This window comes from Anguilla rostrata, chromosome 5 (genome assembly GCF_018555375.3).
Source record: "Anguilla rostrata isolate EN2019 chromosome 5, ASM1855537v3, whole genome shotgun sequence".
In the NCBI taxonomy this organism is placed as follows: domain Eukaryota; kingdom Metazoa; phylum Chordata; class Actinopteri; order Anguilliformes; family Anguillidae; genus Anguilla; species Anguilla rostrata.
In genome coordinates this window covers 31,407,195-31,424,028 of record NC_057937.1, presented here as the reverse complement: position 1 = coordinate 31,424,028, position 16,834 = coordinate 31,407,195, and the positions used below count along the sequence as shown (strand labels likewise).

At 40.9% G+C, this 16,834-nt stretch overlaps 1 protein-coding gene across 2 annotated transcripts; it reads right to left on the bottom strand.

The window, feature by feature from the left end:
* Positions 1–9,639: 9,639 nt before the first annotated feature.
* Positions 9,640–16,301, bottom strand: si:ch1073-291c23.2 (uncharacterized protein LOC799862 homolog). 2 transcript variants are annotated; one of them, XM_064335799.1, is made up of 7 exons: positions 16,168–16,301; positions 14,221–14,334; positions 13,519–13,626; positions 12,711–12,767; positions 12,195–12,324; positions 11,821–11,927; positions 9,640–11,337 (listed from the first exon to the last, which is right to left on the bottom strand). In XM_064335799.1, the coding sequence occupies exons 2-7, from the start codon at positions 14,332–14,334 to the stop codon at positions 11,302–11,304; spliced, it is 552 nt and encodes a 183-aa protein (XP_064191869.1). In that variant the 5' UTR covers positions 16,168–16,301; the 3' UTR covers positions 9,640–11,301. The 2 variants fall into 2 exon arrangements, with proteins under 2 accessions (XP_064191869.1, XP_064191868.1); XM_064335798.1 differs by having other exon boundaries at positions 11,821–11,934; positions 12,199–12,324.
* Positions 16,302–16,834: the final 533 nt, after the last annotated feature.

Below are 16,834 nucleotides of genomic sequence, written 5' to 3'. Positions count from 1 at the left end.
TATGCCGTGTTTTTGTTTAAATTGATTGATTGTTTGCACTAATTGGTAGTTAGTGTTTAAGGTGCACACCTGTGTGTGTAAGTTTTTTTTTTTTTTTCCTCCCGTAGCACTTTGTTTGGCACAGCGTTGCTGTTAGGTGTGTGCACACCTGTTTTAGTGATTGTAGCATGTGTGTGTTACTTGTCGTTTCCGTAACACTTTGTTTTTTTTGATTGTCGGAGTCTCATTTGTTTTGTAGCAGTTTTGGGATATGGACCTTAAGTTCTGGTCCAGGGGTGGACATTGAACTGTACTCATGTTACTTTGTATCTTTCTAGCGCTTGCTTGGTATGTCTAATTGGATTTTGCCAGTGTTACAACTGTTACACTTGTGCTGCTTTGTGCACTTTTGGTTGACAGTGCTTGATTTGTGTGCCCAGAGTGGGACTTTGTTGCTTGCACTGTCTGTGTACTTTTGTCAGCAGTACTGTGTACTGGTTGCTACACTTTGATGGCTTGCACTATTTTTGCGCTTTTGTGTGTAGTGACACTTTGGTTGTCCTGAGTGGACTTTGTTGTGTGCACGACTTTTGTGCGCTTTTGTACTGTAGTGCTTGATTTGTTAATCCTATATTAGTCTTAATTGCTTGCGTTACCTTAATGCTAGTAATTTGTGGAATGGGTTACTTGGTCTCCCTCGCTATGCTACAGGTTTGATTCTTTGCATTGTGATATGCCACTGGAGTCCTCTACACTGATCACAACAGTCGTTCTTGCAACAAATGCAGAACACAAACCAGTGCTGGTGTGTATTTTTACAAGCCTTCAATGTGGACGTCAGGCATATACATGGCAGGGATAATGTCCTGCCGGACGCATTGTCGTGCTTTTAGTACTGTAGGAATGTTGTTTGTGAATAATCTTGCTTGATAATTCACTAACTTAGGGTGGGGGTGTTATGTGCTCCCCCCTGTTCTGCTTTTATTCCCCTTTGTCGCTCCCTCACTCATCTCTCAGGTGCCCATGATTAGGGGCTGATTGCACCTGTAGTGCCCCTCCCTTCAAAAGGGCTCAGTGGAGAGCAAGACTCCTGGCTGGCAGCATTCCCTTGTGTTTGGTCCCTCTTCCCCTTTAGTGTTTTTGTCTAAGTTTCCTACTTTTCCTTTTTCTTGTGGGGAGGGAGGTGTGGTAGTTTAGTTATCATGGCTTTATTGTTGTAGTTTAGTTTTCTCTGCTTTGTTAGTTTAGGGAGAAGTCCTGGGTCCGACGGCCCATTGCGTGGTTGGCCCAGGCTTCTCCTTCCTTTTGTTCTTTGGCCAGACTTCCCTGCTCTTATTGTTTCACCATTTGTGACTATTTTTGTGATTTGTTAAATTTGCTTGTTTATTCTAACTCGGTGTGGCGTCCTATTAATATGTTCCTGCCTCTGGTAGAGCCAGTGGTTTTTGAGGCCGTAACACAGACTATTCCAAAGGGGTTCACATACTTTGTAGCACCACTGTAAATAATGGGCACATGCACAAACTGTTACGACCCCCTTGCGCTCCTGTGGTCTCTGTAGTGGCCATGCATAGGCTGCAGGAAGCAGCAGGGAAGTTAATTGGTCATTGCTCACACCTGGTGGAGGTGTGGGCTATAAGAACACTGGCAGATCTCTCTCCCTCAGCTAGCTCGGCTCCTCTCGTTCTTACACGCCCTTCTCACTTATGCATACACTACTCCTGTCCATCCCACAAGCTGTCCGTAACACCAACAAAGACAAGTGTCCTATCTTTATTTTTTGAAATTATATGTATCTTTCTGTTTTCCTCTCCAGTGAATTATCTGAAGCACCTGGGTTTGTGGATTCACAAGGATTATGGACACCCAATCATTGATTTTTCAACTGCTTGTCTGGAGTCGGGTCACAGGTTCCAGTAGGGAGCCCCACGCTTCCCTTTCCCCGGCCAAAGTCACTAGCTCTGATTAGTGGATCCCAAACCGTTACCAGGCCAGCTTAAAGATATGATCACCCCACCTGGTCCTAAGTTTGCCTCCTGCCTTCTCCCAGCTAGGCGTGCCTGGAAAACCTCCATGGGGAGGCGTCCTGGTGGCATTCTCATCAAATGACTGAACCACCTCAACAGGCTCCTTTCTACATGAGTAGACTGGACATTATGTCTAACATTTTGTTCGATTTCAGTTGTCATGGTTAGATTTACCACATGGATAGGTCACATGGAACTCCCTATTGAAACTGCATTTCACCCGAGTGGGGCGACCATGATCATTATACAGTTTGCTTGTCCTTGATGCAAAATATGACATCAGCCCCTTGCAGTAATCAATGGGCCTCATTCACTAATATCTTCCTAAGTTTTTTCTTAAATTTGTTCATGAGAAAGGTCCTAAGAAATCTACGTCAGATTCATGACATATTCTTAAACCGCAGAATTGTTCGTACCTGTGTTCTTATGATGAATCCCATTGTCCTTGTAAATTGAAAGCGCGTGCCAGTTGTTCATAATTAGCATAGGTAAACACCCCGCCAATTCCTATAAAAGGGCATGAGACAGCAGGGCCGTGTGCACACACAGATCGTGCATTCGGACGGTCTTCGTCGATTCGTAAAGTCGGAAATTTATCATGTGACCAAGTCGTATTTACGAGGTGTTTGCGTTCGAGGGGTCATGGCAACTGGTAAATTTATCACATGAACAATACGTATGTCCGCTGGGGATGTAAAGGAGGTGGACCAATGAGATCACCCACTGTTGGTCACATGATAAATTTCCTACATTACGAGTTGACGAGGACCGACTGAACGCACGACAATGGAAGCGAGGCATAAACTCTTATTAGCGCCATGCCATTAACAGAAGGTAGGGGAGCGCCGGGGCGAAAGTAACGGAGGGCGAAAGTAACACGGGCATTTTCTTAAATGACGGGAGCTGCAATGACGTGGTTTCGTGTGCACGTGCATATAACATTGCATGAGCTTAATTCAAAATTTCAGCACCATCGGAGCATTTTTGGTGGAGCTATCGTCAGAACTTTTTTCCGTGAGGTAAGTAGAATAAGTAGGTAAGTAGTTCGATTGTAGAATTGTTTACTTGTTTAAGTTTGCAAACATGTAATTTTCTTACATCTAGTGACTAAATGATAGCATAGGTTTCAAGTTTCATGCTAGCCAGGGAGAAGTAACAGTAGAGATGGGAGGGACGGAGGTAACGTCCCATGGAGGGACAAAAGTAATATTGGTACTTTCGTCCACGATATTTTACAATGACTTACAATTCATTTTCTTTTGTTACATTTACAGAACATGCCGAGAAATAGAGCTAGGAAGACACGGCAAGGTTTATTTTCAGCAAATGCATGCAGACAGGCAGCACAAGATGTCCTAGTGGGAAAGCTATCTGTGCGCAGTAGCGCAGAAAAGCATGCCATGTGACGCTGTTTAGATTTATCAAATGTCTGAAGAGCAGTCAGGGTCAGGAAGTGAGGGTGCCAGGCTACCGGGCACACAACCGTGTGTTCAGCAATACCCAGGAAGAAAGTCTAAAAAGGATTATCTCTTGAGGGCGGCTGACATACTTTGGACTGAGTCCTAAAGAGGTAAGCTTGCAATAGAATTGTTTTTTTTTGTATCATAAAATGTATTAAAAAAATGTATAATTAACAGTGGCCATAATTGTATAGATTAAAAGGAAATTCATATATAATAATATATATATAAATATTATATATGATAAATAAATATATATAATATATATAATATATATATATATATATATATATATATACATAAAATAATAAATAATTGATAGAACAATTAATAAATAGCTAAGGTTGAGTAACAGCACTCCCCCACAATTTGTCTATGGTCCCCTGAAACACTACTTCAACACAACCATAGATTGGTGGACGAAAACCACCCTGTATTTCATAATTCATGTTGTGTTTTCCAGGTCCGCAGATTTGCATATCAGCTGGCTGTCAGGTACCAGTGTCAGTACCCTGTGGCGTGGACCCAGACAAAGATGGCCGGGAAGGACTGATTCACATCCTTCCTGGAAAGGCACCCCGCTCTCTCCATCCGTAGGCCTCAGGCCACGAGCCTCTCAAGATCAACCTCTTTCAATCCGAAAAATGTCTCTGATTTTTTCAGTAATCTGGCATTGATTTTGGACCGCCACAAGATGCAAGCCCATGATGTGTGGAACATGGATGAGACCAGTACCACCACGGTCCAGGTGCCCGACAAAGTCATCGCTAGCAGAGGGAGAAAGCAGGTGGGGGCGATGACCTCTGCAGAGAGGGGAACACTGGTTACCATGGCAATGGCTGTTAATTCCCAGGGTAACAGCACTCCCCCACAATTTGTGTTCCCTCGAAAGAAGTTCCATGACCACTTTATTCGGGATGGGCCGACCGGCTGCGTGGGAACAGCCAGTGGCTCGGGCTGGATGCAGGAGCAGGGTTTCCTGGTGTTCCTCCGGCACTTTGTCCAGCATTCGAGGGCATCCCCAGAGTTCCCCTAGCTCCTGCTCCTCTACAATCATGCCTCCCAGCTGTCGCTGGAGGGTACTGACTTCTGCAGAGCCAATGGGGTGGTCCTCCTTTCATTCCCGCCGCACTGCTCCCATAAGCTCCAGCCCCTCGACCGCAGCGTCTGTGGTCCCCTGAAACATTACATCAATACAACCATAGATTGGTGGATGAAAAGCAACCCGGGGAAAACAGTCTGTATATATGATATTCCAGGTATTGTCACGTCCGCCTTACCTCTTGCTGCAACGCCATCTAACATCATGGCTGGCTTCCGCTGCACAGGCATACGGCTATTTAATCCGGCCATCTTCACTGATGCAGATTTCTCCCCGGCTTTCGTGACCGACCGCCCTGCCCCTCCTGCCCCAGAGCCAGCTGCAGCACCAGGGGGCCATGGTGGCTCTTCACAGGTGGAGCAGGTGGAGGTGAACACCACTCCTGTACGTGGTGTCTCTCCTGGCCAGGGGGGCCACACCAACCCAAGTCCATCAGCTTATGAAGAGTACAGTGAGCCAGGTCAGTCTTCTCCCAAAGAAGTCTTCAGCCCTGTGGCAGTCAGGCCTTTCCCCTAAGGCTGGGCCCAGGAAAACCCACACCATCCAGAGAGGGCAACCGCCATCCTGACTGACATGCCAGTGAAGCGTGCCCTGGAGGAGGAGAAGGCCGCAAAATTCAGAAAAGTCAGGCTGCGTAACGGCCTGTTCAAGATCAGCGACACACGCAACAAGGTGGAGGCCATATCTGTGGAGCTAGAGGAGGCCAAGAAGAAGGTGGCCAAGTTCCAGAAGCAGTGTGAAGAGTACCTGGTCATCATTGCCCAGCAGAAGAGAGAGGCCGATGAGCAGCAGGTGTGTGTGCGTGTGTGTGTGTGGTGGGGAGGTTAGCTTAACGGTTACGGAGTGTGGGTGTGTGTGTGTTGGTTTATTCACATTGGTTAATGTGAATTTAAGGGTTTGTGTATGTGTGTGTGTGTGTGTGTGTGTGTACACGTGCCTGTGTGAGTGTGTTTACATGTGTGTCTTCCTGTGTGTGTACAGGGGGGCCACACCATCCGGAGGAAGCGGAGGGCAGCCGCCATTCTGACTGACACGCCAGTGGAGCGTGCCCTGGAGGAGGAGAAGACTGCAAAACTCAGTCAGGCAGACAAATATAAACAAAAAGGGCAGACAAGAACCACACAGATTAATGCGATACAGAGTGCCTCGTCTGTGAGGAGGATTTTGCATCGTCCAGGCCAGGGGAGGTGTGGGTGCAGTGCCTGTTCTGTGAGGGTTGGGCACATGATGCATGCACAGAAGGATCCGAACATTGCATTTGCCACCACTGTGACATAGCTACTTAAAGTGAAGTGCCAATGTTGTTTTTTACCATTTCTTTTACAATTAATGTTTTTTACTCATTGTTGGTTCCTGGTTCAGGCTACTTACAGTAAAAAATAAACAAAAAAAGTTTGTCTCCTCTAGTTCATTATGTTGCCAAAATCAACTGACAAATTAGTAAACATCACAAACTCACAATATAGCCTACTTTTATTGACAGGTTTAATAAATAAATTATAGGCTAATCGAGGATCACTTGCCTTATATAGTTTTATGTGGAGGAGCAGCTCATGAGGAGAAAATGCTGTTTGTGAGAAAAGCAGTTGGTGAAAATAAAGGATTCCAGACCATTCCATCAGGAGCACACGTAATGGACCGCACCTTGGTAGGCTAAGTGAAGTCATGGGTGTAGAAAGACAGCTCATATTAGCTACGGTGGCATAGTAGGCCTGCATTCCAGTGAATAATGGTACGTGTTGAAAGTAAAGAGAATTACAAACACGAGAAACAGATACGAGCACCCTTAGTTTACTGTTACTTCCGACCCACTCCTGTGTTACGTTCGTCCCGCTCGGCAGGGACAAAAGTAACATTGCACTCGGTCCGTTCTCGGCCTTGTTATGTTAAACTCATATATCCTAGAACGAAAATTACAGTTCATAATAGTGAAGGATGTGTGCAAGTTGTGTGTCATAAAATATGGGACCTCTATTTCTATTAATTTCAGAGTAAATGGGATCAAACAAAAAAGTGTTACTTTCGTCCTGGCTCTCCCCTACTTGGTACATGTAGGCTAACTGTTAATCATTTACACACATTATGATCAAGAAATTAAAATAATACAGATATATTTACCATTAACCTGGAACATTGTTTCTGTGTTTGCCAGTTGTCCACCATGAAGTGTTAGTGCAGTGTTTGTTTATTTTAAAACACCATAATGCTTTGTAAAATAATTTAAATAATTATTACAAAAATATTATAAATGATAAAAATATTATTGCAATTTAAATCCTATAATATTATACAACTGCAGAATTGAAGAAAACACAACTATGGGCTCAAATTAATGCCAAAAGTATTTTGTATTTGTAAGCAATGACTTGTGCTTGCAACTTATGGTTCATGTTTGTATTCTGCAAGTTGAACGTAAAAAAACGTGTTTTGGATATAGATTTTTGTGAGGGGGGAGGGTCACGTCTGTAAATTAAAATCTACATGCGTTTTGTGATCTGAAGTGGTTTGTTAACATTTGTGAACAGAAGAAGTACGAATGCAAAACAGTTTTTTTCGTGCGACACTGATTGGGGGATGGTTAGATAGTATTAGCTAGCTAAGCATATAAATCATTAAGGTATGATTTTACCCAAAAATCCAACATACCTGACATAAAATAACAACCGCAAATCCACGTTTCGGTGCCTGGATTCGAGTTTCTGCGAATTGCAGTAATGCATTTGCATCTCTTTTCTTTAGCTTTCGCAGTCTGTAAAAAGATAGCTCCGATTTCTTTTGAATGTCCATGGACCACTGGTTCTTTGGTAAGCTGTAAGGGTCACTGTCGAGTCCAACTGCCTTTGATTTAAGCAGATAATCGTTTGTTTTACTCCCGGTTTTGCAGTTTCCTCTACTAAAGGCAGCCGTGTGGCAGCATGTTTTGCCCGACTGAGGGGGCGTATTCCGTTGGGAAAGTGACATCAATGCATACCCTCTATTGTTCCTATTTTCTGTTCATGTTGTTTTAATTGTTAACTTCCTTGAGTATTGTTCATTTTCCTATGTGTATGTTTTTCATCTTTTTAATTGGTTCATCTTGTTCATATCCCTGTATGTTATTTCGATTGTTCCATTACTTATATTGCTGACGTTGTTCATGTTCACTATTCATTACATTACATTACAGGCATTTGGCAGATGCTCTTATCCAGAGCGATGTACAACAAAGTGTATAATCATAACCAGGAACAAGTATGACGAAAACCCTAGAGAGAAGTACCAGTCCAAGTGCAGGGAACAACCGCATAGTTCAACTTGGACCCTGAAGGTTAAACTGTTTAACACTAGCACAAACGAGAACAGCAACAACGCAGCCTATACAAAAATACAAGCAGTAGTTAAGACAGGTGCATTAACTAAGTCACCTACAAAACAGCTACCTAGTTACAACCCTAAGCTTACAGTCATTTACAGGGAGGTAGGGAGGGATGGGGGGAGGTGCAGCCTGAAGAGGTGAGTGTTCAGTCGTCGCTTGAAGTGGGTCAGTGTCTCAGCTGTTCTGACCTCCACGGGGAGGTCATTCCATCATCGTGGGGCCAGAACAGACAGGAGACGTGTTCGGGAAGCGCTGGTGCGAAGAGGGGGAGGTGCTAGGCGTCCTGATGTAGCAGAACGGAGGGGTCTGACTGACATGTAGGGTTTGAATATCTTGTGGAGGTATGCTGGGGCTGATCCCTTGACTGCCTGGTATGCTAGGACCAATGTTTTAAATTTGATGCAAGCTATAACAGGCAGCCAGTGGAGGGTAGTGAGCAGGGGAGTGACGTGGGAGTGTCTGGGGAGGTTGAAGACCAGACGAGCTGCTGCATTCTGAATGAGTTGCAGGGGTCTGATGGCAGGTGCCGGTAGTCCAGCCAGAAGAGAGTTGCAGTAGTCCAGGCGGGATAGTACCATTGCTTGGACCAGGAATTTGTATCTCCTATGTATGGTGTTTGTATTGTTACTGTTCATATACATTTTTATATACATGTTGTTAGTTCATATACATTTTGTTAGTGTGACTTGTGTAATTTATTCATTATTATGTTTATGTTTTTCATCTTTTAAATCAGTTCATATTGTTCATATACCTGTATGTTATTTCGATTGTTCCATTCCTTTTATTGTTGATGTTGTTTATGTTCACTATTTTGTTCATATTTGTCTACTTTGCGTTACTTTTTCCACCTCAGGGTAGGTAACATGACCATTAACCCATTGCCCCTTCTGTGTGCATTTGTCACACCCATAGTACTCTGAACACAGTTTAGTTTTTTTTCACCATTGCTTTCGCTGGCGCATCACACAATCCTCTTCCCTTCAAATACATGCTCAAGCAGATCCTCCACATCTCTAATTGCATAATTGAGGTCATGTTTAGGTTATATGCTATATGTTTAGGTTATATTTTGTTAGTGTGGCTTGTCATTTATTTATTATTTGTACCCTTCATTGTCTATACTTTATATATTGTACCATTATTTGTTGATGTTTCTGTTAATTTCCAAATTCAAATTGCTCATTTTCAACAGTGTTGTTTGTATAAATATGTGTATTGATAAACCCATTAACTGTCTTAGACCACAAGAATTGTAATAAACCCATTTCAACTTATAATTGTGCTGGTCCATCACTTTACACTGTCAACCTCTGTGCAGTGTTCTAGGAACGTTCTCTGAAAGTTCTCATATGGTTGCGTGAATAAATACCAAAATACAACCAATTAGGAGCGTTGTGTGAAAAGCACAATGCAACCATAAGAGAACATTTGAGTTTTTAGTTCCCAAAATGTTTTGCGAACGTTCTGATGTATAATAACTTGGAGCGAACGTTCTCTAAATGGGAGATGGTTCTTGTAAAACTAACCATAGGAGAACCATAGGCTAATGTTAGTTGAACGTTCTGTGTTTGCTGGGATGTTGAAGTAGTGCAAAAACGGTGGGAGGAGATGGGTCAATAAAAGGGTCCAGAATAAAAATAATAATACATATGGACAATAACAATAACATCCAAAGTCATGGAGTACAGAGCCAGAACAAATGAAAAAAATATGTTCTCTGGATATATCCTTTATTGAACCAGACAGCCTTTTGAGATTTTTTTTTCCACACAAAAACATTTAACTGCATAGGCCTACATGATTCAGCAACTCCTAATTTCAGTGTGCATGGTTTATTTACATGATAATAGGAGGTCCCTTTGGACCCTGATGATGAACTTATTAAATTGAATGCCTTCCAACCTCTTTAACAATATGAATTCAGTTTGTATGATGAATAAAGTATGCACTAAAGGGACATTGGGATACTGGGATTCGTTATTAATTGTTTTGAGGGACCAAAGTCAAGAAAGATGATGTTCGTAGCCAGTTATGGATAGAGAGAATTGTACTTGCATTCCAGTATGAACATATCATCTTTTTTTTACCTGTCACTAATCACTGTTCATGTATTTATGATTTGACAAAAAACATCCAAAATGGTGAAAAGAACCCAGTGCCACTGTGGCCTGCATGGTGGTGGAGGGGAATAGTCCTACAGTTTCTTTTTTTTAACCTCTTGTGAATGTAATCATAGTGTGTAAAATAAATATTCTGCTGATAACAAGGATGGTGAAGTAGAATATCAATTAGGTAGCAGTAGATTTTTCATCAAAAACACCCAAATACTTAATCAATGAATTAGTTAAAAGTTGGTGGTCCAGCATTAATTTTTTATTGTGCTCACACCAAATGTTCTAGATAGGCCACAACAGACATCTCCTTATAACTAAGCTGAATCTTTACGCTTGTATAGAATATTGCATAATTACAAATATAATTGAACTATATATATATATATATATATATATATATACAGTATACTGTACAAGCCAAAAGTATTTGGCCATGTGGTTTTTTTTTTTTTTTTTATTTATTTATTTTTTTTTTTTACCTTAGGTAGAGAAGAATTTAGTATTGTATGCACATTTATTGAATAACAAACCAAAGCATGCCTTTTTTCCATTTCTACCTACAATAACAAAAAAGAGGAGGATTACTAAAAAATTCTCTTAGACACAACTTTCCTCAAAATAACAAAATTATTGGAAGTCTAACCAATCATTTTACAAATGAAATGCGGGGTGGGAGGGAGGTGGAGGGGTAGTTAAATTGAGTGAAATCTTATCTACCTTAAGTTTTTTCAAAAACCACTGGTAGCCTAATACATTGGCCTGTAGTGCATGTAAAATTGTCCCTAAAGCTGCAAGAAATATGGTAAAGAATAATGTGTTAGTCTTACATGTGTGGGGCCAAGTAAACATATAGTGGTATGGTTATTCCCTGTGAGGAATTGCAAAGAAGCTTAAGATTTCCAAGTGCAGTGTTCAGTACACATTCAAAAGGGAGAAGACCAGGAAGATCAAGAGGCAGTTGACAAATATCTTGCGGTGTCTACAGGAAGACCACAACTACAGGAAGACCTCAATGCAGTAAGAAACCAGTTCCCCTGACTACAGTGAAAAAGCAACTATGATCTGCTGGACTAAAAGGATGTGCATCTGCCTTATCCCTATCTTTTTGGTCCAGTGTTGATGGTGCTTGGCCCACTGGATAATTTTCTTATTGTTAACAGCACATAACAAGAACTTTTTCGCAGATACACATCTTTTTAATTACATCAGAAAAGTCTCAAAGCAATATTTTTACATGGAAGGGGAGGTTTCGCTCATTGTTTCACTCTCCTGAAGGCAAACTGCGCTGCACAATGACCTATGAGAGAGGGAGAAGAGACTGAATTTCAGTAGTATAGTAACACAATAATATAGTAACTACGTAGTAACAGCAACAATGACAAATAACAGTATGTCATCGCATCTAATTGGCCTGTTTTTAGAATCAAACATCTTATTCCTTTCTTTCACCTTTTCCACAAATTTTGAATTAAGTACTGTCACTCAATCTTGTTTATTTATAAAACGAACAAAATATTGTAAAATATCTGCAGCTTGCAATACAGCTGTGCGCACAAATGAGGTATGTGCTGCCCATAAAGTTTTTAAAAGCGCACGGCTGGTATGGAAATGAGAGTAAGCAGTTTATGCACAAATATGATTGATAAATACAGCCCTGCGGTTATTATTTTTAATAGAGAAGGTTTGAGTTTGAAGGGGGGCACAGAGCTCTCAATCACACTAAGGGAGTTATGGGGCACTTGAACAGGCTTTGGGAGCATGGAGCACTTGGTCATGTTACCTGAGTCTTTGTGGATTTCAGAGCTGCTCGAGCCCGACAGGCGAGGAAGATCAAAACTGGACTGAGGCTGAGAGACAAAGTGAGCAGCACACTCTCTGCAGTCAGAACTTGCCCCTTAGAGAAGGAGGGAGGGAGAGAGTGAAGGAGAGAGAGAGAAAGAGAGATATTCATGGGCACAGAGAGGGGGAGTGAGAAAAAAGGGACAAGTAATGAGAGGCAAGAGCAATGGAGGGAGGGAGAGATATAGTGAAAAATATATTTAAATTAGTTTCAGTCTGCCGTCACCTGAATATATGATTTTGTATTTATTCATGGGGGGAGGTGGGGAAGGGATTTTTGTCAGTTCTCAATTCAAGCTTCTAATATGTATGAACTCACTCTCATGATTTTCTCTACGTTTCCGTAGTACCAGAAACTCATTGTAATCAGTTTGTGCACTCTGCACCACAGAGAGAGAAAAATCCCCAGCAAAGTGACCACATACATGGACAAGCATACTGTCACCTACAGAGGCAGAGACCGGGAGAGAGAAGAGAAAGCAACAAAGGGATTTGTGGTCAGTACATTAACCATTTAAGATGTAAGATCACAGAAATATGATTAGAATGTTCTGTTGATTAGAACTGAACATTCTAGAACACTGAAAAAAACAATCCAGAAAACCTACTCTTCAAAGGGTTACGATATCATAGTAATCACATCTGTAAGGCAGGGTGACATTAGAAAGGGCTTTACTGGGGTGATAAGAGTTTGATTCCCACATTCAGCATGACAGGTCTTTGTGCAAAATATAAAGCATTGGTACATATTATATCTAAATGTATAAAGTTAAACTGCACTTACAGTAAACTTTCTGCACAAACAATTAAGTTCACAAAATACAGCCATACCATTTTTTTTGAAGGATGACCACCTGTATAGATGGACAGATTTCCTGAAATGACAAACTGAAAACACAAGTTATTATGATGAGCACATTTCTTATTGCACATATTATTGTTATAAATATACACACACGCATACATAAATACACATTTATACTAACAGCAATGTAAGACTTTTTCTTAAAGGCAGTGATAAGATTAGATTTTAAAAAAATGCAAATAATTAACATTTTTTGCCGCATAGGCAGTGGGCCCCTAGAATCAAGTGTGAGAAACCCCGGGACATCAGCAGTAATGCTCAGGGGGTGGGGGCACATTAGATGGCACACTGGGCCTAAGACACCACACTGTGATGCATGGATGAGCATCATGGCCTTGGATGGAATTCGAACCATGCCAGTGCTGACTGGGCCCGGTAGCTCCATAGGGCAGAGTGCCCTAGGTACCGGAGGGTTCAGGCGGTTAGGGATCACGGTTTCATCCCTATCTAGTGACCCCTGCTGATGGACAGGGTGCCCTACAACCATGTGGACTACAATGATGAAAATGCAAGGTCTTCCTCCCACTCCGCTCTCTGCAAGATTAACAGTAGTCTGTGGTTGAAAAGAAGCTAGCCGGCGACACCACATGTTTCGAGGGAAAACCACAGATATCTACTCTCTCCAGATTCAGCGGTGGGGTTTGCGCATGAAGGTGCCTGCAGTTGCAGATAATTGGACATTCGGAATAAACGAGGGAACTGGAAATACGCAGCCCAAAGTTGGGCACAAAATTTATGAAAAAAGAAGAAAAGAAATGTTCCAGATTGCCATACCAGGGCTCCTTGCCAGAAGGGGACGTATAGAATATCAAATGTGTCACCCACAATGCTCAGCGGAATCCCCAAAAGCAGCTCTCCACAGCCAAAGAACAGCACAGCAATCTGGGACAGTAAAGAGTTCTTACTGGTAAGGGGCTTCAATCTCCACGTGACATCATTGCAAAATAAAGGTTACTGATAATGACAAGAACATGCATCATGCTAATCAGGTAAGGTGTTATCAAGTGCACTGAGCAGTTGCAGTGAATGTACCATAAAAGCTACAGGACAGCAACTGTTGAAATAGCACGTATGAAACCACAAGAATAACCATAACCGCATCCATAGATGATCCTGATAAATATAAGGATAGGGCTGTCCTAGCATGTTTCCACAATCATACAAATAATAACATCAAACTAAGCGCACAGTGACCACCTTGTAGTTGATTAGCACAATGTATTGTTATTCACAAACCACATTGTTTCTCCAGTTTGTCACTGAAAGTGGAACACTAGTTCTGTTATCTCTTGTGTTTCATTTTGTATATGTTCATATATACGAGGTTGAATCAAAAAGTACTGGGACCGTTGCATATACGTTGAACTATATTACAACAATGTCATTCAATTGCTGTGTACAACAATTGAATGACCTTGTTGAAATATAGTTTACGTATGAACTATATTACAACATTGAATAAAACATGGTTTTCACCCCAAGACATCTGGGCTCTGCGTTAAGGAAGCGGTGGAGAGGTTTTTGCCCTCCGACTACCATCTCACGATTCTTCTGCCCTTCGTCTGGCGTCATCTCTGTGGGTGGGTCCATCTTAAAAAGTAAAAATAAATAAATAAAAAGGTTTATTTTATTACAGATATTTTCCAAATTAGTGACTTAACTACGGGAGACCAAATGTGACAAACTTAAATAAATTAATAATGAAATAAATAAGCAATGCAATAAATTGATCATTTAATTAAAAAGTTTTTTATTTCCAAAAGACACTTTGCACGGCTCCCGTAGCACTTTCATGTTACACCTGTAGCTCCATCCAGCTCGTATTGCACTTGTATCGTTATCTTGATGTAGTAGCTCATTGTCATGTCTCTTAGTTTGACTTACCATAATTCTCTGACCTATCCTATGCTTACATGTGAACTGGAATTGTGTCCAGAATGCGTTCATAGCTATGAATAACTTTTACATGATGAGTATTGTACCTTATCGGACCTGTGTTTTGTAGTTGTTCCAGTGACCTTTGGTATGCACTTACTGTACGTATAAAAGAGTCTGCCAAATAAATGTAATGTAATGTAGAAATGTGTTAACACGGCGGCAAAATTATATCGAGAAATCTTTGGGGGGAAAAACTCGATATTCAGTTACTGCATTTAGATCAAACCTACTATGCACAATACATAAAACACCCGTCAATGCCATCATACCATGGAGTGTTTAAAACCATAAAACTATACCCCCTGACCGAAAAACTGTAGGCTACACGTGAACTTTAAATACTGGCCAACTAGTCTGACTTCGACTACTCTTTTCTTTTTGGTAAGGTTTTTTATTTTGATTTTTTTATGGTTTTATACACGCCACGCTATGATGGCATTATAAACAGGTTGATTGGTGGACTGACTAGTGTTTTTTATGTTTCATGCATGGTAGGTTTGGTTTAATTGCAGTTACAGCATATCCCGTTTTTTCCCCAAACATGGTAATTCTCGATGCGATTGTGTCGCCCTGATAACACAATTCTGCGCTTGCGGGTCAGGCACACTTCACGGTAAGAAAACATTATATGACAGCGCTTGTGATATTGCTTGTAGAAAGTGCTGCGACGGAAATAGCAATAGATTTACTCAACAGCCTCATCTGTCCAGGATGTAAACAAGTTAGGCATTCTTCAGGGTCGGGAGAATTTTTACGACAACATAAGACCAGCCACATCCTCAGATTATGACGCATGAGGCTTTATTTATGAAAAAAGACGCGCAAACGTTTCATGTAACCACCTCAATCGGAATATACTGTCCAATTCCGATTGAAATTTCATTCGGGTTGAAAGGGATGTTGTAAACCTTTTGGTAGTGCGATCAATAGGAGAATGATACCCATGTAAACGCTTATGATATGTGGGTAACAATTCTTTCATTTTATGTTTAGATTACATTCTGTAAAAACCTAACAGCAAAAAAAAATCACGCTGTTTGTTATAGCAACTCAGAGGAAGCTGTTATATTTATACCAACGGGGACATCATGTTCTTTTGGTCACCAAGCAAACAAATCCCGTTAAATTGGCTCAGAAAACCATACTAATATTTCAAGAACAGATGAGTGCTGTAAATTATGATTTGATTTATTGTAAATAAAAAAATGTATATCCGAAACTTACTTCTGGAACAGATTTAACTTAACTCGCATAAAAAAGTTTTTTTTAAAGAAATTTCCCAGAAAGGTCCGTTCTTTTGGCACTCGTAAAGGACTGGATTGTGCGTGTGCAAACTTGAAATGGCTACAGTAGCGTACAAAAAGTTATCGACCGTTACGCGTTGCATTCATGCCGACTTTCCCCTACATTCACATTTCTGTGCACGTTTATATATACGCAACAAAATATAAGCAGACAAAGAACAGAATTAAAAATGTCACCCACCCTTTTCTGTTATGTTCTCTGATGAAATTTGAGTTGAGAAGTAAAGAGAGAAGAAAAACAAAGAAGGGGTGGAGAAATAGAAGAGGGTGTGTATGTTTTGGGGGACGGGGTGAAAGAATGAGGCACCAACGGGGATGCAACTTTTTGTTAAAGAGAGAGCAAAGACGTGCTGAGAGATTACCGTAATAACACAACACATGTTCCAGGACCGGGAATTCATTGTGAATAATAAACATTTGTTTACACTACATATATATATATATATATATATATATATATATATATATATATATAGATAAATAGATAGATTATGTCAGTGTCATTTTTACTGATTTTTGATGATTACAATGCTGAATATGGTGACAATAACCAATGCTTGTTAATAGACGGGACCAAGTACGTTGATTGGCCTAGCCATAACACACGTAAAGGTACGGTGGCTCATAGTGAACAAACAGAACAATAATTCAGCCAAATGATTTACACACGTGTACACTTGTACAGATTTTCACATATATGAATTCTCTGGTGGCTGATTAAATAAACCATTTTGGAAAAACACTTCCCACACTCTGTGCACTTATAGGGCTTTTCACCTGTATGCATTCTCTGGTGATTACGTAAATGAGATTTAAATTTGATATTTGGGAAAAACACTTCCCACAAT